The following is a 24,191-nucleotide window of genomic DNA, read 5'->3' on the forward strand; positions in this document are numbered from 1 at the left end:
GTCATCTTGCTTGAAGAAAATATTTGTCGAGAAACCATTGTTCGCATTAATCCCATGTGGAGATGTTGTCCGATGGAGGTGAATGGAGCCAAGCTTTTGCCTAATCCCTAAGCAAGAAAGGAAATAGGAGCAACCTAATTGCATATACAGTAGCACTGTTATACATTAAAGTTGCATAAATTTCTAAAAATACCTCCAAGTGCATATTAGGGTCTTCCGTGGGTGCACCTCCAAATTGATTCTACTGGACCATGTGTATCAACATGGACTTCAGCTCAAAGTTGTTAGCATCGATTGAAAGTCTTGTGATGCTAGACCTAAGTCCTCTAGCACTAGGGGCGGTGCAATCCTTTGATGGCTTGTTTTTGTGTCGGACATGATTGATGTTGCTTGTGTTTGCTCTGCCTTTAGTTGCTTTTGTAGGTTTCGCCTTTTATGTAAGGTCTTATCAATTTCAGAATCAACAGGAAGAAGATCTCTAGATTTATCAGATCTCAACATAAAAAAGGAAACATAAAAAAGGAAACTCAGTCACTGAGGAAAAAGAAAGGTCAGAAAAGGCAATGAGAAGAAAAAGAAAGAAAAAATAGCAAGAAAAAAAAGGAATCTAGATTAGCTAAATCGCAATCGAACTTATATCGATGTTGACACAATCCCCGGTAACAATGTCAAAAATTTAGTATGTGAAATCCGCAAGCACAGGAACTATAAATCGAGTCCAGTTAAAATTACAAAGCAGACTATCTAGAACAATCAAATTCACAAGAATCGTGAGAGAAATAAAATGAATTAAGAAAGCAAAAGGAGTCTTAGGAGAAAATCAATTGTAGGGAGCAATTCTAGGATTTTGGTTTCGCCACGATGATTGTTAATGTTCTAAATATTATTCATTCTCTCACCTCAATATTGATACACATGAAGGTGGTGTTTCCCGAGGTAACTAATATAGACTTTTGAAATTATACCGATGTGTCTATCCAAACACGATGTCTACTTTCAAGGTAGCCTCACTTGAGTAACCCATTTTTCAGGGAGGTTCCTGTTACGATGCCCCATGGTTCCCTATGTGTTATCCCCTACTTTGTGATGCCGAATCGGGATAAATCCACTAAACTTTATGATAGCTAATGCATGGTGCCTTCGTGAGATTTTGAACTATTTTCGTAAGCAATCCCTCATGTCTTGGTCTTTATGGGTCGGAGAGTTAGGTTCACCTTTTGATCTTTTCCCGCGTCTCGTGGGATATGAAGATGCACAGTTAGCGTCATAATCATATATGCACAATAAAGACGGATCATAGATCAATAAATCATGCAATAAAGAAAGACAAATAGATATGCAAATCACTTCAACAATACATCAGGCTACGCTCTCATCCTAGAATTAAGAGTACTACTCTATAGAGATAGAGTTATAGCCAAAAGACATAGAAGAAGACATTCTACAACTCATATCAAGAAGAAAAAAGGAGAGGAAACTTAATTGTGTGTTGATCGTCATCTTCGGAAGAACTCCAAGCTCGATGATGGATAGAAACTCCGACGGCTCCTCGGAAATGATTCTCCTAGGATTCCCTATCACGGGGAAACACCTCCTCCGGAGTCATGAGTCTCGTAGGGGTTTTTATTGCCCTCAAAATCGATCAAATTCATTATATCTTTTCAAAAATATTGAGGCGCTACTCATGAGCCACGACCATGCTAGGAGGCACAACCTAACTATGTTGCTCCAAGGTACAGGAAAGGGGGTCGAACACGACTATGCTAGAAGGCACGACCTGACCATGTCTAGCTTTGGCTTTTCTTCTTATTGGCTATAAAATGGCACGACCTGCTCGTGGAGTTTACTGGAGGCCAAGCTCCATTTCACGTCAAATTTCATCTAGAAGAACACGCCCGTGTCATGAGACACAATCAGAGCGTGTTCCTTGCAATGAGCTCTCATTTTAAGACTTTTTAACTTCAATGAAGCTTCAATTTAAGGTCTTGTCAATAAAAAGCACAAAAAATAGTTCTCCAGACTAAGAGAATGAAAATGATACAAAAGAGATGTACGCATGCAAAATATGCTCATGTGATGAAACAAAATATATGAAAAATAATACCAAAAACTATATACGAAATACACACACATCAACAACTTATGCACACTCAAAACTCAATCTGAGGATATTCATCCATTTGTGATTCAAATCCTAATCTTTTTGTTGCCCTTTTAAGCATTTTACCACCGCATCATACCCATGGGGGCCAATAGAGTCACGTATTTATTCGGAGGCTTCACAGTCAACTAAAAGAATATATGTTCAGTTGACTGATATATCTATCTATCGATAAGCAAAAGGTGAAATGATGACAAAAATAATCAACCAGGTAGGAGGCTTTTGAAAGCTAGTGAATGAACTAAAGTGAAACTAAAGCAAGTGAAAGAAGTCCTCAGAAAAGCTCCATTATTGTATTTGTATTGTCGTTGTTTTTGGTTATATTTCTTAATGTTTCACTCATATGGTAATTCTTCTTGTTCTTGTTTAAAAGTCAGATTGTAAGACTTTTCTCCATTATATTTTTAGAGGGTTTAGAGAAGGAAAAAAGATAGAAGGGTTTCGAGGAGTAACTAACAAATGACTTTTATAGACCGTGGAGCAGAAATTCTTAAAAAGTGTTTATATTTATTAAGTTTCTTGTTTATATTTTCTTATATGTGATGCATAACCAACTTTAATTGTAAATTGAAGCTTATGAATTTAGCAACACTATTCAACCTCTCCCTCTATACACAGGTCTCATTTATATCTCCATCTCAAGTATTGAGTCATCATCCTTGAATGCAAGAAGATGCGTTTTGTAACGACCTTACTTGAACATGATCTGTTCTATAAGTTGTACCATTGAATCCTTGAGTGTTAAGAAGAAGATGTGTTTTGTAGCTCCATGGAGGTAACCGAGTTGGTACTCGGATGATAAATTTGCAATAACAATAAGAAGATGTGTTTTGTGGCGTGTTCATGCGTGAAAAAGAATTTCCAAGGAGGACGTTAGAGAAAGATACATGTCAATCTCGTTACTAATTAAAACTATCAATTTCAGTTTGATTTCAATTTGACCTTAAACAAGAATTAAAACTAAACAATTATGAATTTCATAATATCTATATATACAGATGTTAATTATTATGATTGTTAATGTAATTTACGTTTTATGTTCACTAATCAACATTAAATTACAATAATTTTTAATATTAATCTCAATATAATAATTATTTTCAAATTAGTTTTTAATTACTTGTTACTACTTGTTTGTATTCAATTGATTTTGGCTCTATTTGGTTAGAATTTTTCAGATTAAGTTAGTTATTTTTAATTTAGGTTTGATTTTATGTGCCTACTACTACCTTCTTTATTAATATCATTCACATCAATAACTTCAATAAAAAAAATAAAATCCATCACCTCAACGATTTCACAATCATCTATGAAGAAGTAAATTGAAAAGTTATAGTTGCCCATTATGGAGGAAGACATTATCTTAGCTTAACTAATTCAACTATGTCCTGAGGGCCAATTATATCAATAACAAATTAGCTAAGAAGAGCCGTGGTGATATTAATGTCCCATCCCTTGCAAACTGGAAGGAGGCCCTTGATTTCACATGCATCCATCCCTTTTAAACACACTCGGTGCCTCCTGCTATTCTCAATGCTTCTCAATTATCTTTTGGCTGCTGGCAGAGTTTCTAAGGCAAGGTAAAAAAGAAGAATAACATTAAATATATTCTTCACTTGAAGGATTAAAACAAGGGGAAAATTTTGGAATAATATAATTAGAGACAAATGAAATTAAGTAACTAAAATACCATGAGTTATAGGAGAGTTTACACAGTTATAGTTTCTCGATTTATCTCCTCATAGATGATCGTGAAATCGATTGTGTGAAACTGCTGGAATGACAGATTCCACTTTTTATTAAGTAGAAGAGTTTACAACAACAAAAAAGGCCCTTGAAATTAATGGTTGATTCAGGTGGATGCCATTGACAAGCCAAACGCACATGGATACCATTAATTAGACAGCAAATCTGAAGTATTAAAACAAGACATCAATAGGGTGTAAGAGTCCCAAGATTGCTTTCTGCAAATGTTTTACAATCTCACGGATTTCATGATCTGTTGATGTATTAACCAAAACAGTAAACGAGAAAACATAAAAAAAGAATAACTTTGTGGCCTTCTTCTGCTTATCAAAATTCTTCTACAAATCAAATTAAAGATAGTTCAGAGGCCTGACTGAGAATCATCTTGCCGTTTCGCCAGATCAGCACCACTAACATATTTAGCCATAAAAGAAATTAACCTGAATGGCGCCCCAATCAAAGGAGCATCTGTAAAAGGAACCTTCTCGTCTGGTACTGGATCATCATTAGTCATCATTTCCCTTTTGTTATCCTCGTGAATTTGGATTTCATCAAATGCAACTGTTCCGACTTCACTGATTCTTGGTTCAACAAGAAGTGGTTGAACTCCTGGCTGCCCAATGGTTTCAGAGTCCAAGTTGACGTCACCACCATTGGCAACAAATTCATCCTGAGGTGCCACAAAGAACTCCACAGTTTTGCCAGACTCAGTTATCTTTTCGTCAGTTTCCGGTAGATGACTTGGAGAGGAACTTCCAACCTGAGTATCTGTATGTTTAAGCTCGGAGCTAGAAGCATGTTCACCATGTTTCTCAGAAACAAGGTAGTGTTCATGAACCTGAAGAACAATCATGGCGAATGTGAAATGCAAAAAAGAACAATAGGATCAATGAGTCAGGATTATCAATCGAATTTTCTTGTCTAACCAAAATAATATGACTATTACCTACTCATATTGGCTAAAGATTGTCTAAAATCACGAAATTAATAATTTTGATGATAAAAGACTTGTAATAGAACATATGTAATAGTAGTTTGCCAAATTTTATTAGTACTCAGGCTCAGGCAACATGACTACGTAGCCAAATGAGTACAAGAGATGATGGGAGGTCAGTGACTTTTAGTTAGCTTTAATCCAGGCTGTAGAAATCCAGCCCAGAGTGGGGTGGCCAAAATTGGATTGTGGTTCAACATGAGATAGACCAAAACTTAGATGTTTGTACAAGGTAGATGCTCAAACCAAGATGACTCACGTATAGTTGGACACATCACATGTAGGACTTAGGTCTTTTTTGGACTGGAAGATATGGGGCATTTGGCTCCTTGTTTTCCACAGCAAGGTTGCCTATCTCTCTCTCTAATACTCACTGGGAGTGCAAAGCCCTTTGGAAGTTGCAGTAGTTCGGACAAAGCACAGTTCAAGATGCTAATACTCACTGGGAGTTCAAGGGTTTTGGATCAACCTCAATGATGAATGATTTTTCCAGTCTGTCAAAAAGCATCCCACTTTTTGTTTTCATTGTGATAGAATAGGTCACAAGCATGATCACTGCCCTTACTAAGTGTCAGTTTTTGTTTATATATGGAATGTTCAAGAGGATTTTAGAGGTTAAAGTAGAACAAACATTAGAACTAGCTAAGCGAACAAATCATATAAACAGAAGAGTCATCAGCTCAGATTGACAGTTCATTATTTCTTCAACACCTCACATGGGTTGATATATAAGATATAAACTTCAGGTGTTATGGAACATAGAAGTATTATCATTATTGAACCGAGAACTTGCATATCAGTTATTACCTTGCAGGAAATCTCTGCACTCGTAGATACTTGATCCCTAACAAGCGAACTGCAAGATTCATGCACTGGGATAGCACCTTCAAGGAGCTGCAACAATATTCTGTCAAGAAGAATTCAAATCTAAACGATATGCAAGGCTAAACCTTACTTATTCAGGCATCCTAATAACTAGATGAGGTAGTTAGGATTTTTTTATTTAGAAAACTCTATTTAAATTTTAGCTGTTTTAATTTTAAAAAGTTAGATTTATTTGGATAATTTTTTTTTTTTTGGGATAACTAGGTCATATTTTATAAAGAACCAGTCATATCATGAGTCTATAAAAGGTTTGGCATATGTTAGATTATCTTTCAATGTCAGAACTTTGGTCTTTGACTAGAACAATTCTGTTTTGGTACGATGTTAATGTTTTAAAGATGATAACGGTGGCAAATTGGAGATGGAAGGAGCAAGAAGATGAAGAAAAAAAGAAGATAAGACACTTAAATTTGGATTTTGTATTCCATATAGAATTGTACAGTTTGGGCAGTTGAAGTTATTTTGTATGGACACAAACTATAAAAGAATACTAAACTATCTCCTTGTGTTGTAGAATGCCAAGAGATGTTGAATGTTGGTCTAACAATATACATGCCCACATGATTGACACGGTGGTATAAGAGACATTCTCTATACCAAGTAATATTGAATTTCTGTAATTTATTGAAATGATATGTTTCAACATGTCATCCGACATGAGATGACGGGATGAGATTTCAATCCATGCAATTAATAGTATTTTTTCACTATGGTAAACTGAGTTATTCTCAGTGTTGGATCACTTAGAAAATTTACAGTGTTATAGTAGGGAGTTTCTTATTTTATCAATTACGGAGAATGCAAATCTCTATCCAAAGAGTTTTTGCCCTTTTACCTAAAAATTAAATTAGTTCATCAGCTTTGTAGGATTTTCTAAGCCTGATTCAATTTGAGCATCAATTGAGAAGAGTGGTTGGTTAATGTATATAGACATAAAGGATAAAGATTATCCTGGAAAAACTCTATTTATAAACTAGATAGCTTGATAAGTCCTTTTGTGAAGCAGTTCGTCATCAATTGATTTTGTGGTAATATTTGGGCATAAAAGTTACCTTGGTCATTTTCTCAGTCAAAGTTTCATGTGAAGTAGATTTCTCCTCAAGAAATTGAATCTTTTGTTCCAGTGCAGCAATATTTTCCCTCAACTGCTGGTTTTCTTCAAGCAATATGTGTCTGGACCTTTCCAAGCCTTTTACCTGCCAAACTTTGTTATTTAATAGTCAAATCAGAAGTGTAGTCTAAAAAGATCAAGAAACTCATTGTTTGCACAAAATGTCATCTGAGGAATATTTTTGAAGATCAGTAGACTTGGCAGGTCCTATAAGCACGGATGACTTGGGATTTTAAATAAATAGACAATGACAACCATTCAAATCTGCATTTAAAAATGTTATAATATAATACTATATCATCATAGTTGGAAGGGGAGCCTTGGCGCAACGGTAAGGTTGCTGTCATGTGACCTAGAGGTCACGGGTTCAAATCCTGGAAACAGCCTCTTGCCAAAGGTAAGGTAAGGCTGCGTACAATGGATCCTTTCCCCGGACCCCGCATGGCGGGAGCTTCGTGCACCGGGCTGCCCCTTTTACTATATCATCATAGTTGCTCAAAGTCATATGCCTTATAAAAAAAAACTTATCATTCTATAAACTACTCAAGATGAACAATAACCAAGAGAATGATTCCATAAGTATATCAGAACGTTATTTTAGATAGTTTGATCAATGAAAATCAGATTAGCCAGTGCAGCCAACTTCTACATTGAATCAACTCAAAAACTATGGCCTTAGGTTTATGAATAGCATAAAACACTTCATTCATGTCTCAGTGTCACGCAGTTGTATTCTCTCAGCTCTTTGTTCATGGCCTTTGGTTTATGAAGAGACCATGACACTGGCTAACGACCTAACACCTCATGTTCAGAAAATCATTTTTATCTATCTGGTCTATGATGCTGTTCAGAAGATACCACTCTTCTTTTCAAAAATCTTTCCACAATTGTAGTATAGTTTTTATCCCTAAAGGCAAGGATACCATTTTGCACTTATTTGCCTTTAACACTGATACCCTCATTTGACAAAGGGCAAACTTAAAAACTGGAAAAACTTCAGAGGGCATATTAGTTTTGCATGTCCCTACCTCAAAACATAATTGCTGAAACCCTACGAGGCTTGTTATCATGAGCACAACTGCTATACTTCTATTAATCCCCATAAGGAGGGTCTATTTATATAATATCAGCATCTATGCAGGGTGTTTGTATAATATTAGCACTCTTGAATACATAGATAAGAGTCTCCATTTGTCCAAAACCTATCACTTGAAATAAGCACATTATTTAGTTAGACAAGACTGAAAATGCAGGTCTTGGCAATCAAAGTTATGCAAAATTGCATTCTTAACTTCTTGCCATGTGAAAACTCTACAACCACCGACACATGCTTCCAAACCAAGCTTGAAATTAACTTTGACAAAGTTCCATCTTGTCCCAGACACCTCAAATCTTCAAGAAAGATTAGCAAACCATTAATCTAACTTTGGTGTTTGGTTTTACAGTTTAGACCTGATTTGTTGGTACTTTATGGTAGGTTCCAAGAGAAGAGAAGAGGTCAGTTGACATGCAAAAATTTTCCTTATTATTTTCAGCTTTTTACCTTTAATGGTAGGTTTGCACGAAGCTGAGTTTTTATTTTCAATTTTAATTTTTTCTTTAATGGTTAATATTCTTTAGGTAGTTTTTATTTAATTTTATTTTTTTAATGATTAATTCTTTACTCACTTAATTCTTTCTCTTTCTTCCCTACAATTTAAAATTTTTAATTATATGAATCTTATTTCTTTTCTCCTTAAATACATAGGAAAACAAATTTCCCTTAAACTGATTAAAATAAATTAAATATGAATTTAATTTAAATTTACTTGATCCTAATCATTACATCTAGATTTTAGTTAATCCTAAATTAATTTTTATTTAGGATGCTGCCATGTGACCTAGAGGTCACGGGTTCAAATCCTGGAAACAGCCTCTTGCCAAAGGCAAGGTAAGGCTGCGTACAATGGATCCTTTCCCCGGACCCCGCATGGCGGGAGCTTCGTGCACCGGGCTGCCCTAAATTAATTTTTATTCAATTCTAATTTTTAAAATATTAGTTTAACCTAATAGTAAGTATTCATAGTAATCAAATATTATGATAATATTTTTTAATTAATATATTTTATATTTAAAAAATATTGAAACCGTATCGGCATGACACGATACAATACCGAAACCGTATCGTTCCGATCATAAATCAAAACTTTAATACAACTCGAAATTTTAAACTATGCTTTTAATAGATATTTGATTTAGAAAAACTACCCAGTATTCATCAGCAAGCTGGATAAGTAACATGTGTACTTTGAGATGCCCCCGAGGCATGGTTGAGTTGGTTACTACGGGGCAAATTTACTAAAGTGGACAAGAGTCGAATCTCCGCGAAGTTGAGATAATGCCCTCTCCATAGTGGCCAACTACAACTTCTCGATTTATCTCCTCATAGATGGTCGTGGGGCCAACCGTGTGGGGCTGCTGGAGTAACGGATTACACCTTTTGTTGAAATGTGTACTTTAAGATGATCCATCGTGAGAAGCGGAGTGGATCCATGTAAACAAAGCCTAATAGATGTCTAGGTGATGCAAAGCCATACTGCGATAAGAGCAAGTTGGATCTACCTAGGTGATTTGGCCACACGACATCTCCTGATTGAACTAGCACGAATTTCAAGGCTTGTAAAAGAAGGGTCAAGTTCACGTGGACTCTCTCTTGGAAGTATTTGAAGAACAGTAATAGTTTCCCATGAAGCTCAGTACAAATTTTTCAACACTATGGTGCATAGGCCCTACTTCAATTCAGTTTGCCTAAAATCCTATCCACTTTGATCCACTTGGCTCAAAAAAGCACCTTACCTTGCCCTACAACCAACTGCTCCTTAGCCCAAACTGCCAAAACTAATCCAACAACTATCCACCTCAAATAAGTTGCTTGCCTTCCAACCCACTCAACCCACATTGATTAAACTCAAATAGCTCAGTTAACTCCACCTAACTCTACCAACTTTGTCCAAACACCAAGTAGTACGACTACACTGAACTAGTAACTCCATTCAAACTAGTTGACTTTCTGTCAAACTGATCACCTCTAATCAACTTCCCAATTGAGGTCCAAGTTAGTTGGTGCATCTAGTAAACTTCTACATCTATTGTAGTTTCAAACCAATCAATAGACCCAACTGAGGTATTGCAATACAGGATAAGACTACGTATAATAAATTCTTCTCCAGGACCCCATATTGCCTTATTATAGTTTCAAACCATAATAAATGTCTAGAAATTTTTTAGCACTTTTAATTTTATGGATCATCAGAACACCAACTTTTAGGCCTATCATATTTATACCAGGGATTGAAATCTCGTGCCGTATCGGGCGATACGCACGAAAAAATTCGTTCCGCCGAGGCACCGGCACAGCGCCGGCACAGAAATTCCGGTCGGGGAACGCCTCCGGAGGCGTAGCCCGGGCTCGGCGACGCCTCCGAAGGCGTCGCGAGGCCTCGGCGACGCCGCCGGAGGCCCAGCCTGGGCCGGCGACGCCGCTGGAGGCCCTACCCGGGGCCGGCGACGCCGCCAGAGGCGCCGCTCGGTGCCCGCGACACCGCCAGGGCCCGGCGATGCTCCGCGCAGGCCGCGAGCAGCGATCGCGCTTGATTTTTCTTTGGATAATTTAAATAGGCTTAAATAGGCTTTATTAAAACCTATAAAATTATCAAAAAATTATTTTTTATTTTTAAATATTTTGATTAAATTTTTTATTTTAATTTAATATATTTTATATTTTTAAAATACCAAAACTAGGGGCAAGTGATGCCCCTAGTAATGACCCCTCATCCTAGATCAATAGGTCATGCCTACGGCGCACCACTTACATGTTCAAAGGCATCAGGCTTAAGGTTCAACCTCTTGAGCCAAGTCAATACATTGACACTTTATGGAGCTAAATAGACGCCATTGGTCGAGCTCCCCAAGCTCTTCAATTCAAGAGCCCTAGGCTCACTAATCTAAGCTCCTTGAGCTCTACCTTCCAAGTTCCCTGAGCTCTCCACTCTGAGATCCGTGAACTCCCTATGTAGAATTTGATTCCACGACCTCTGTATTCCATTTGCAGCCCATCTGCAACCGCCCTTGCAACTGCCCTTGCAATTGTATATTATAATGAGTTGTGGCCCACAATCCCTACAGGGCCCTCTACAATCCACATCTCTGTCATTTGTGGCCAATAACAGTCCAACGACTAACATTAAGAGTGCATTTGGTTCAAGTTATCATGCATAACCTTGGTTATGTGATTATCAGGTAATCACATAACCAAGGTTATGAGGTATAAAACATAACCTAATGTTGTTTGGTTCAACTTATTTATTTGGAGGAAATAAAACATAACCAGTTTAATATTTACTATATTACCCTTGATTCAATTTATTTTTAGAATAAATTAAATTAATAATATTAATATTAATAATATTACTGATAATAATACATTTATAATATATAAAATAAATAAATAAAATTTATTTATAATTTTTTAAAATTTAAAATAAATTTCTATAAATTTTAATAAAATAATTCTTTAAATTATCTCTTTTAAATTTATAAATATTTAAATTAAAATTTATTGAATTAATTAACTCAGTTTCACTGTACATTTCAATTAATTCAGTTTTAAAATCGAAGGATAATCATGGAAAAAAAATTTGTTAACCTCCGGAATTGCAGAAAATCTTAGATTGCCAAGGTAATTGTATTCCGGGTTTATAACCCATTTGCTAACATTTTGCTGATGTGATGGTGATGCAGCATTACTTGGGAATCGATCATAACCTAAACCAAACAAGGTTATCATTGATAAACTTGGACAGATAACCAAGGTTATCTACAATAACCCTAACCAAATGCATCGTAAGGGGCAAAAATTAAGGAATGCATATGGTTAGGGTTTCTCTCCCCTTGACACCTATAAATATCCAAATATGAACCATAGATAGGGGCTCCTCTCTCTCTCACTCTCTTTTGATTTCATATTTTTCATCGCTCACTACACCTCTAATGACTTAAACTTGGAGAGGCTTTTCGGCACCCTTTGACACTTGATCTGGTGATGCTTTTCGGCACCCTCTGATGCTTACGTCGAATCTCTCAGACTTGGTCGAACAACTCCCACCTCAACAACCACCGTGTCTGTTACCTTTCGCATCATCACCACCACGTCAGCATTCTTCAACCGCACCATAACCCATTTTATTAATCAAAAATGTTACCAATTCTTTGTAAAATCAAAACTCCAACACTCCTAAAAAAGCAAAAACTCCAAATAAATCTAAACAACTTTTTTTAAAAAGTTTTAAAATTTAAATACCTAAATTTATAAATTAAAAAACCTAACTACATCATTATGATACACATATACTAAAGCGAATGTGATCTTTCCATGTGGGTTTAAATAATTCTAGATCATAAACATATTACAAAGCTAGCAAATAGAATATACAATATTCATAAGCACCCAAATGTTTTCAACTCTAAAGATGGCATTTTGAATCTTTAAACATACTCTGTGGAAAATATTTCCTAGAAATAATGTAAGTTTGTATGATGAAATCAAATGTACAAGTTAAACACATATGTTCCAATGGCATAAACTACAAATATTCTACATCCATAGATCTTATATCACAAGAACCATAGCTGGTTGAACTAATACCTGCATATCAAGTGCGATACTGCCTTCCTCTACACCAACAATCCTTTCCTGCAAAACTCATCAACTTTAGAAAAAAGCCTAAAGCCTCAAGGTGCTCCAGTGATGAACTTTACTGGTGTAGCACATATATGCAGTATGAAACAAGAGTAAACATAAACCGAAAACATTACAACATAGTCCATACCCTTGGATGTAAATGTGTTCATAAATAGATGCTAATGCAAGAATGCTTCATATAATTGTACAAAATGAAAAATAAAAAAAATAAGATTAGTGATACATAAAGAAACTAAGTGACATGGCTATTAGATCAGTATCTAAATCCTTGATTTTTGTTAAGATGTCATGGAAAAAATGATATGGACGAACATCATTAATATCAATGTATTAAAATGCAGCAAATCCATGAAGAAATAGCAAAGCATTTGCCTAAACACAATGAAAAGCTAGGTGATATGAGCCAGTATCCTACTCTTAAGTCTTAATATTTATCCACAATAGTTGGTAAAACACTTGAGCAAAGGTTAAAATCTCATGCAATCCCGCCCGATATGGGTGAAATATTTTGTTGTATCCGTCGACCGAAACCGACACACGCAAGGTACCGCGGCCTCCGTCACAAGGCACCAGCATTCTTCCTTCTGTTCCACATCGCGCGAGCTCCTTCCTCTTCCGACCACAAGGCTCACGCGACTCGTCCTCAGCCCTCTGCAGCTACCGCGAAGGTTAGAAGAGAAAGGAGCTCACGTGATACGGAACAAGAAGGAGCTCATGCAAACAAAAGGAGGAACGCTAGTGGCACGGAACATGGAAGGAGGAAGAAGTGGCTTTGCGGCAACTGCGAAGAACTGAGGACACATCACACAAGCCCTCGCAGTCAGAAGAGGAAGGAGCTTGCATGACATGGAACATGAAGGAACTCACGCGAAATGCTGACGGCGAAAAATAGGCAAGGAAGAAGGTCGAACTTAGGCTTTTAATTAAATAACTTATTCAATCAATTCCTACCTATAATTGGGATAATTTAAATAGGCTTACTAAAACTATCTCATTAATTTTGTATATATATATATATATAAACCTCAGCACGGATCGAGATTTTAAATCTTGCACTTGAGCTAACATCTTCTAAAGTATCTATTAAAAATTCACAAAATCAGTCTAGAAAGATAGCTATATGCAGTAATAATTAAAAGCTTCCAAATTTTTGTCATGTTAAACTTTCACATTTTCAATTTTTTTTATGACTAGTTGAGTTGAACCTAACAAATTAGAATTGGGGCATCAAGTTGTAGGTGTAGTGATCTGGGCACATGAGTTCAAACCGGAAGCGATTTGATTTTATTTTAGTGAGTTTAGGGCTGAAATAAATTTCTATATGGGAATAGTCTTGTTTAATTGTGTTGGAATAAATTAAGGAAAATTTTCAGAAGTTGAGAATTATAAAATCTCTCTCCTCCCCTTGCATCCTCTCTCTCACACACACCATCACCCTCTCTCTTCCTAATTCTTCTTCCTCTCCTCTCTTGGGTCACACCACCGCCAAGAAGGATTACCTATTGACTATCCTTTCTCACTTCCTTTTCCCCTCTTTCTCTCCTTCCCCCACTCCTTGTGCTTGTAGCCACCACTTGGCCACCCAAGTTGAATGGATACCACTGCCACTTGCCTCCTCTTTTTCTCTCCCTTTTTGGTCACTGCACACCACAACACTACCGATCATGGTCGAATCAAGGGAAAGAATTCAGTGAGTTTTTCTTACAATGTTATTTGATGATTTCCTGTTTTGGAAAAAAAAAAGGGCAGCCCGGTGCACGAGGCTCCCGCCTTGCGGGGTCCGGGGAGGGAATCCAATGTACGTAGCCTTACCCTGCCTTTGGCAAGAGGTTGTTTCCAGGATTTGAACCCGTGACCTTTAGGCCATACGGCAGCAACCTTACCGTTGCGCCAAGGCTTATTATTTCCTGTTTTGGATTAGTTATTATTTGGAATTCAAGTTAGATTGACTCTAGTGGATCACATCATCGAAACAACTACTCTATCTCTTCGACCAAAGAGAGTTACATAGTAAGAGCTTAGTCTTACTATATTTCTATTTGGGGGTTTATTCTAGGGATTATAATGGTGTATCATGTTTAGGAATGGAGAACAATGGCTGGTTAGTAGTGAGAGTTAGACACTGGGTGACATTCATTGACCCTATTTGATTAATTCCTAAATGTTGTGTTATTGTCGTATTTAGTTTACCTAGAGTCTTTCTAATCGGTTCACACACTTGTACTTGTATATACTCATCCAAGGGGAGCACAGGAGCACAAAGATTGTACACATTTATCTAGTGCCCATTCAAGGTGGATAAATTATCTTTTGACTTATGTACACATTCCTTGTGCATTGATTAATCTAGAAAAATAGATTTGCTGTATGTTGCTATAACTGTTTTGAGAACTAAAGTAACATTTAGAATAGTAAAATGAGTTTTAGAAAAACCTAAACTATTGAGGGGTTAAATAATTGATATCTTTTCATACTATAGATATTTAGGTGATCATTTGTGAAATTGACATGGGAATGACTTGTTTTCAAAAGTTAAAAATTGATAATGTGATTTCTTTTTGATTGATACATATGATTAGATCATTAGATTTATTTAGCTTTCATGCTACTTGCTAATTTATATGTTGAAAGTTGTGCACTTTTTTATGTTATGCACCCTGTACTTAAAAACTATACAATTACATTAGTGTAACCTTAAAATGGTGAATTAGTAGCCCTTGGACAAACTAATAGGATGTAAAAGCCATAGTCAAATAATTGTGATGTAAAGATTTGAGGTGATATGACAGAGTAATCCTTTATTGGTTAGTGATATATTTATTAGTGATGACTAAAAGATGAAAAGTAGAAGTATATTAATTTGTCATAGGATGGTGATAAATAAAAAGAATGACTTTGGACTTAATTAATGATGAATATGGGAAATGAAATTAAAATGAAATATCTCAAATCAAAGGATGGGCATCCAGATTGGCCGCCGTATGCGCTTCCCGATTTACCCTATGAAATATTGAGTCCATGAGACTGACTGGGATTTATCATTTTTTTAAAGATGTAATGAAATTTGTAACTCATCGGGTTTTTCTTGATCTCTTAATAAGTTTAAATTTATGTAAATTTTTCTTATTTACCCACTTTGTAATTTGTGCTCACTTAGTTTTTGATTAATTTCTGAGTTCTTTGGTCTCTCAGTGCAGGTATTATTCGAGTAGTCAAGCTACCTACCATGTTTTTTCCCGAATATGCATTTAGTTAGATTTAATATTGTACTTTTTTCTGCCACTATTGTAGAGGTTCTATTAGTGAAAATGCATTAGTTGAAATAGAAAAAGAATGCATGTAGTTGGTAGTCAATATCTAAAATGAAAATTAATATGGCAATCTTCGTGATCTAATAGTGGCCTATAGATATGCAATCAAGACGATTATATGCGTAAAAAAATATACTCCTTATTTAATATAATTCTATTTCAAAGATCAAAATAATTATAGAAAGAATTGACAGTTAAGATTATATATATTATCTTAAAATACCTCAAGAAGACAAAAATCATATTTTTAGAAAACTCCACGTGAGAAAGAAAAGATAGGTCATCATCATCCGCTACATTAATAATAATATAGATACCTTGTGATGTAAAAGGTATTATATTAATATGATTAATAATTACAATGTAGTAATTTGTAGCAATAGAAATTTGTGCCAATTGTATCATAATATTTTTAAACATTTTTATCAAATTAAGTCGATTGTATTATATTATTTTTAAACTCTTTTATCAAATTAAACTACATTTTGATTAAAAAAATTAATTATACTTTGAAATTTTTGATATCCTTTCATTTTGATTACATGAAATTATATGTAACCCATAGTCTGCAATTGATGCTTATTAAAATACTATTATGATATTTTAATTAAAATCTTATAGCTAAAATTAATACTCTAATCCCAATAGGCACTTTTTTAAAGTTTACACTTAAAAAGAAATTTAGTAAATTGTTTAACTTTCGTATATTTTCAAACTCCAAAATATCCCCATAGTGTAATCAAATCGAACTACATCAAATATCATTGAGTTATTTGTTTTATGAATAATAATTATTATTAAATCCCACACAATCAATTTTTAAAATGATTATATTTAAATAAAACAAAGAATTTTTAAGAATAATATAAAAGATAACATGTTAAATTGAATAATTTAAAAAATAATTACCAATACCAATTATCGATAGTAATCAATAAAATTCAGAAAAAGATTTATCATTCTTTAAAATAATAATTACTAATATTTCAGGATTAATTCAAACAACAGTTTATTGAATGATTGGACTTGAATTGAAGCAAAAAATTTTGAAAGATGATGTAATATGCAAAATGATTAACAGAAATAAATTTAAAATCAATATCAAATCAATAAATCTAGAAATTATGATTATGTTTTAAAACAAAAACATCTTGGCCATCACTTAGCAATAATAGGAAATTTTATATTTAAAAAGTAGAAACTTATTTAAATTAAATTTCATATAAGTTTTATTTTATATCCTAATTATAAACTTATTTCAATTAAATGCCATAAATTTTTGGGCAATTGCTATAAGAAAAAAAGACCCTAGTTTTAGTTAAAGACCAGCCAAAGCTCTTCTTTCCAAGAAGCCTTGCTAATTGCAACCTTTAACCAACATACCCTTAGTCCTGGCACCCCCAATAAAAATAATCTGAAGTAAAAGGGGAAACAATCTTTACAAAGGGAATTTTTTATTTAAAAAATAAAGTTAGGTGCCACCTACAGAGCATCTTTTGGCTCTCCATACTGTGAATTTTTATATCATCCATATTTTGATCAAAACAAGATTGAGTGCCAAACAAATTATATAATTGTTGTAAATCAGATAATGAGTTCTAAATACTAATAAAATGCGTAACTTATTTTAATGTTTTTTCTTTTTTAGCATTCAACTTTTTTTATAGATTTTTTAGCACTAAATCTTGGTCAAAGCTTTGTTTTTGTGTTATTTTTCTATCTTTGACGTGTTTGATAACCATTTAGGGGTCATAACATACATTTGCGGTCAATTAGAGGTTTTCATATCATTATATCGCTATTTTAAAACTCAATCATTCTTCTGCTAAAATATAGGTGAATACTAAAACAAATTATATAACTTCTGTAAATCATGAGTCCTAAATAATCATAAATGAATACGTTTTAGATTTTATTTAATTTTTGCAACTCAAATATTTTTTTAGATTTCTCTTTTAATTAAGGGTGCTTAGGGTTAAAGGTATTGTAGAACCTCAGTGGAGATTTGTAGAAAAAAGGATCTCGGTAGAGTATAACTAAAACTATAGGTGGTTTTTTCAGGGCAATTGCCCTAAATTTTTTAATATATTGATATTATATGAATTTATTATAGAATTTATTTTTAGTAATTATTTTTTCAAAAATGTTTATATGTTCCAGATATTCTAAAACTAGATGTTATAAATTATAAATTCATGATATGTAGAGTTTGTAAAAAAAATAATTAGATAGAATTAGAATTCTTTAAAATGTATCCTAAGTTAATTTCATGAAATATCTTTTTGAATAACTTTGAAAATATATAGAGAATTTAAGAGATTTTTTGAATTATAATAAAACTTTAGTTATACTAAACTATAAAAAGTTTCAATTATTTAATAATATGCTAGTTTTCTTCTAAAAGCATACAAATTCAAACAATTACCTCCATACAGACAAGTCTATCTTTAATGCTCCCAACATTCTTGAGTTCAAACTCAAATAGAGCCTGCATAACAATTATCATGAGTCAATTAGACTACCAGAATAATGCACCAACAGAAAGTGAACTACACCCACAAATAACTGGACATGTTTGAACTCATTTGAGACTGATTAATCATTTAGCAATACTGAAACTAACAATGAATCCATAATGGGGGCATGCAAGTTCTCGTGTTGACACTAAGTAATCACAGATTCAAGATATCATTTTCAGCCTACTAAAGTGAATCAAGCATTATCACTCTTCTCTAGTAAAATTGATATTAATTAAATATTCACCTTTTCGAACTGCAAAATATATTAGTCTTTATAATGTTCAAATCATTTTAACCTATTTTCTCACATTTATCTGTGTTGAAGCTACAACAAATTTCTCTTTATATAGTAATCTTCTTCATTTTATCATTTATAGTACCTTCATAAATTTACCTCATGATTTTCATTTCTGCTATATTAACTTTCTATGCTTGTTACTTTCTAATAGTTCAACACTTCAACCCATATAGTATGGTAATTTGTGTCATAATCCAAGATATTAAAAAGTGATTCCAAGTGATAAAGTCGTCAACCGACTGCCTATCACCTAGGAGATAGGTGGGTGCCTAGCCACGGTTAATATAAAAATATTATTAAAATAGAGAAAATAAGTAAATTAAATTAACAATGACTAATGCTAATAATATATTACAATTAAATACTTTATAATCAAAACAATTTTATAATCACAAACAAACAAATCATAAATGATAAGGAAGCACTAAATGCAAAACAACAACAAATTTTATGAAATATTGCAACAAAGAAAATAAAAATCATAAGATGATACAAAACTGTAATTCATAATCATAAATCCAAATGGCAAAAAACAGTTTATTAAGAATATGAGTAAGATAACTAATTGCAAATAATCCAACTTATAAAAAAATTATTTGTTTCCTTTGACCCACTTGGACCACTAGGTAGACTGTATAGGCTGCCTAAATTGCCTAAATGGATTATCTAAAAGGATTTTCTAAGAGAGGTCACCTAACAACCAAGCCAAATGATCTTTGATGAAACTAGATAGGTAGGCGCCTAGACTCTTAGACTGCTTTACAAAACTTTTGCCACAATTGTATAGATTTCTTTATGTAGCATCAAACCTTAAACATTTAAACTCAAACAACAACAACAACAACAACCAAGCTTTATCCTACTAGGTGGGGTCGGCTATATGGATCCTTCTACGTCAATGAGCTTTATTCCCTATTATATTATCATTTATATTTAAATAAATTTTATCTTATTTTATTGCTGCTAACCAAGTCTTTTTAATCTTCCTCGTTTAATGTGCACATTTGTCATAGTTTCACATCCTCTAACTGGAGCATTTATTAATCGTCTATGTACATATTTGTACCATCTTAAACGTATTTCCCTGAGTTTTCCCTCAATAGGTGCAACCCCGACTTTTTCTTTAATATTTTTATTTCTTATTTTGTCCATCCTTGCATGTCCGCACGTCCATCTTAATATCCTCATCTCAGTAATTTTCAACTTCTGCTCATGTACTCGAGTCATAGCCCAACATTCAATTCCACGTAACATAGCAAGTCTAACTCCATTTTATAAAACTTTCCTTTAAATCTTCGAGATACTTTACGATCACAAAGAACATATGACGCTCTCCTCCATTTCAACTATCCCGCGTTTGTATTCTATATAAGACATCTCTCTCAATCCTTCCATCCTTTTGTAAAAATGATCCTAAATACTTAAAACTCTCAGTTACAATTACAGTTACAGATAACTCATCATCTCCTATCTTAACAATTATCTCATTATGTCTAATATTACTAAACTTAAATTCCATATATTCTGTTTTTACTCTACTAAGCCTAAAACATTTCACTTCTAACATTTCCCATCAAGATTCGAGTTTAACATTTATTCCTTCACATGTCTCATTCACCAAAATAATATCATCTACAAATAACATGCACTATGGTACCATATCTTGAATGTGTCCAGTGTGTTCGTCTATAATTAGTATAAAAATATCATAAATTGAAATACCAAATTTATTAGGAATCATAACCCTTTTATAAACACATAATATGACAAAGTCATCTAAAACTGCCTAAATTATCTCAATATATATATATATATATAACAAACTTTCTAAAAATTGAAAATATTGACAACTCACTTTAAAAAACATAATCTACTAAAAATTTAAATTAATTTATTTTTTAAGTTAATCTTAATTTTTATCCATGTTTGTAACTCATGTCAAAAGGGAAGCCCCGACACAATAATAAAGTTGTTGTCATGTGACCTAATGATCACAAGTTCGAATCATGGAAATAGTCACTTGCCATACAGCGTAAGACTGCGTACAATAAACTCTTCCCCGAGACCCCACATTGACGAGAATTTCATGCACCAGGCTGCCCTTTATTTGTAACTCAACTCTATCAAGTAAGGGTGTTAGACAATGAAATTTTACCACATATAAATTTTCATATTTAATTTTTTTATTTTTATACAATGAATCAATCGAATTGAACTAAACCAACATTTAAGATTTTGCATGTTGAAGTTGGTTTAGGATTAGATTGAGGTTGAGTATACATAATGATCTAAGTTGTGAGTTTAAACCAATATAGATTTGGACTCATGTTGGCATATTTAGGTTTGAGCCAATTTTTTTATTTATTTGGGTATTCAATTTAGTTAGGGTAGTGGAGTTTTTGAGAGTTAGGGTGGGGGGTAGTGGAGTTTTTGAGAGATTGGATATATATATTTCCTCTTTCTCTCTTCACTAATCCTCTCCCTCTAGGCCCTTCTTTTCCAAGGTTCAAAATCTCAAGTCGTGTCGAAATTTCGATCTGGAGGGGGGTGGGGGGTAGTGGAGTTTTTGAGAGTTAGGATATATATATTTCCTCTTTCTCTTTTTACTAATCCTCTCCCTCTAGGCCCTTCTTTTCCAAGGTTCAAAATCTCAAGTCGTGTCAAAAATTCGGTCTTTGACTGGAACGATATTTATTCCAGTATCTTATCAATGTTTTGATGCATGGTGTCAATAATGAATTGGAGTTGAAGAAGGAGATGAAGTATAGTTAGGAGTCTGTGCCGAGCATGATTTTAAATCTTATACTATGTCGGGCAAACCGGTTGAAATATATCATTCAGGTAAATTACTGAAACTTAATATCACTACAATGTCTGATTCCTTTGTTTCATCTTCTTCCTCCTTCACTTTCAATTTATCACTGGCACCATGCATCGAAGCGTCGACATAATACTTGAACAGTATCTTTTCGATCAAAGACAAAACTATGGCACAACTTGAGATTTTAAACATTAGTGTTGAGTGGTATCGAGTTTCAGTGATTTACCGGAATGATATATTTCAACCATTTCGCCCAACATAGTACGAGATTTTAAACCATGTTCTCTTCTACCCTGTCACAACGCCACCACCTTCACACCCCTTTCTATGTGAGCCACCAACCTTAACACAGTCGTAGGCCTCCCCTCCTTTGGCAACTCTCCACCTTCACATCCCTTTCTATGTGAGCCACCAACCTTAACACAGCTGTAGGCCTCCCCTCCTTTGGCAACTCTCTCTCTCTCTCTCTCTCTCTCTCTCTCTCTCTCTCTATTTACCTCTCCCTCTTATTTATTCCCTCTTTCCCCTTCCCTATTCAATGCATCTAATAAGCCAACCACTTGTGCTCCATGCACACCTTGACACCACCATTACCCTTTCACCTGGTTCTTTTCCCCCTCTTTTTCTACGCTCTCTTCTCCTATATCACCCTCTCCGCACAAGGAATCGAAGGGCAACCAACTTCTCCCTCAAACCATTCCTCTCCTTCAAACCCCAACTACCTAATTCGCTTCTAAATTCCCTTTTTCAACACTGGAGTGAATTATCATTTGTTGAGATTGGCATTTAAGATCATAGTCATTGGCCATGGTCACTTTAGAGGTAAAGATTCAATGACCAATTTCCTTATTGATATTGGGAAACGACCACATATTTTAGATAACAATTGCTTGTTTGTTATTTAGGTTAATTTGCTTAAGTGTTTTATCATCGGATCACCTGCTTTGTTTAGTCAACCAAGGAAAATTACTTGGTAAAAGCTTAGTAGGTTTGTTATCATATTTGTGTTGGCAAATTTAGTTCAAATTTAGAGATTACTGGATGTTTGCTAGTAATGGATGTTAGATTCCTTAATTTGAATTGTATTGGGAAAATTAGAAAATAAATGGATCCATTGACCTTGAGTTTAAGTAATTTTTAGATTTTCTCTTATTATCATATTTAGTTTATCTTAAGCCTTCCTAAGTCGTTCCTATACTTGTTTTTGTATTTTTGTACATATGCATCAAGAAGAAGTGCACTGCTTGTAGAGTTTCAAACTTTTACCTAATATAATTATGAGGTCCATAAATTTACCCTTAGATTCACTTATATGCCCTTGTGAATGAATTTTACATATATAAAAATATTATTTATATCATGGTTTAAATTTTCGTACCATGCCAAGTGAAATGGACAAAATTTGTCGTTCCGTCCACCGCCCGATATAGCAGACCGCCACAGGGTCGTGGAGGTGTTACGATCTCACCGACCTCCGATGGGTCGCAATAGCCTCCGCGACCCTGCGGAGGTGATTGCGGGTCACGAGGGCGCAACAATCCCATATTTTTTCTCTTTTTTTAAAAATATGTTTTATTTTTTATTTTTTAATATTTAGGTTAAAATTTTTATTTTAAATTAACATATTTTATCTTTTTTAAAAAATGAAACCATATCAGTACGATACAACACGATATCGAAATCGTATTGTTCAGGTCTAGGACTGAAATTCCAATATGGGTCGAAATTTTAAACCCTGATTTATACTGCTATGACTATTTTAAAAAAGAGAAATTAAAATAACACTAAATTATCAAAATGGATTCTAAAAGACAGAGAGATATTGCTTTAAGGGGAAAAATTAATACTTTAGTTACTCCTTAGTTGAAATATATCTTTAAACTACTTATCTTTAAAGCTACTTGTTGATTTGCAAGTTGATACTTGTATGCCTCTTTAATGCTATAATTATCTAGAGATCATCTAAAGGTGATGGAGGTTAGCCCCTTAAACTAATCTACAGGATGTGAACCCAAGGTAGAATAATTGATGTATAAAGATTTAAAGTGAAAAAAAAAAACAATGGTTATTATAAATGGTGAAAAATAAATAGTAAAAAGTGAAACTCTGAACTTAGCCTTTACTATAGTTCTTAGCTGCCCATAGAGAGATGGTAGCTTGGGTCGTACATGGTTAGTATTTATTTGCACAAGAGCATTATACTATTGTTTATCACCAATGACGGTTTAGACACATGTTAGACGACATCATTTATAGCCTAATAGTCTTCCTCCGATGATCCAAGTGAATATAGTAATGATGATTACAAAAATCAAATCTTTGTCCCACTAAATGGAGTTAGCAAATATATTAATGATGACTAAAAGAGATGATTAGAAATGGATTAAATTATGATAATAAATGGTGCAAATTAAATAGATCTACTTATGAAAAGTAAATTGTGATAATTAAGTGTAATAAAGATAAAAGTTGATTTTACATTAAAATAAAAACCATAACTTAAAACTAGTGGTGGAAACTTAAACACTACATGCACATAATCTCTACAACTTAGCAATTTGTGTTTACTCTTCATTTTCCTTGGCCAATAGTTTTGAAGGCAACG

The 24,191-nt window shown here is 34.0% G+C and overlaps 1 protein-coding gene across 3 annotated transcripts in view; it reads right to left on the reverse strand.

Annotated features, from left to right (window-relative positions):
• Positions 1-4,054: 4,054 nt before the first annotated feature.
• LOC141843485 (uncharacterized) overlaps positions 4,055-24,191 on the reverse strand; it is a 30,467-nt gene continuing 10,330 nt past the window's right edge. For all 3 annotated transcript variants that reach the window (XM_074731539.1, XM_074731540.1, XM_074731538.1), the window contains 5 exons: positions 18,374-18,436; positions 12,581-12,628; positions 6,839-6,982; positions 5,709-5,795; positions 4,055-4,745 (listed from right to left, as the gene is read on the reverse strand). In XM_074731539.1, coding sequence (XP_074587640.1) covers positions 4,269-4,745; positions 5,709-5,795; positions 6,839-6,982; positions 12,581-12,628; positions 18,374-18,436 — 819 coding nt within the window. In that variant the 3' untranslated portion in view covers positions 4,055-4,268. The remainder of the gene's footprint in view (positions 4,746-5,708; positions 5,796-6,838; positions 6,983-12,580; positions 12,629-18,373; positions 18,437-24,191) is intronic.

The sequence above is a fragment of the Curcuma longa genome, chromosome 12 (assembly GCF_044706935.1).
Source record: "Curcuma longa cultivar G26 ecotype Majalengka, Jawa Barat chromosome 12, ITB_CL_G26_1.1, whole genome shotgun sequence".
NCBI lineage: Eukaryota > Viridiplantae > Streptophyta > Magnoliopsida > Zingiberales > Zingiberaceae > Curcuma > Curcuma longa.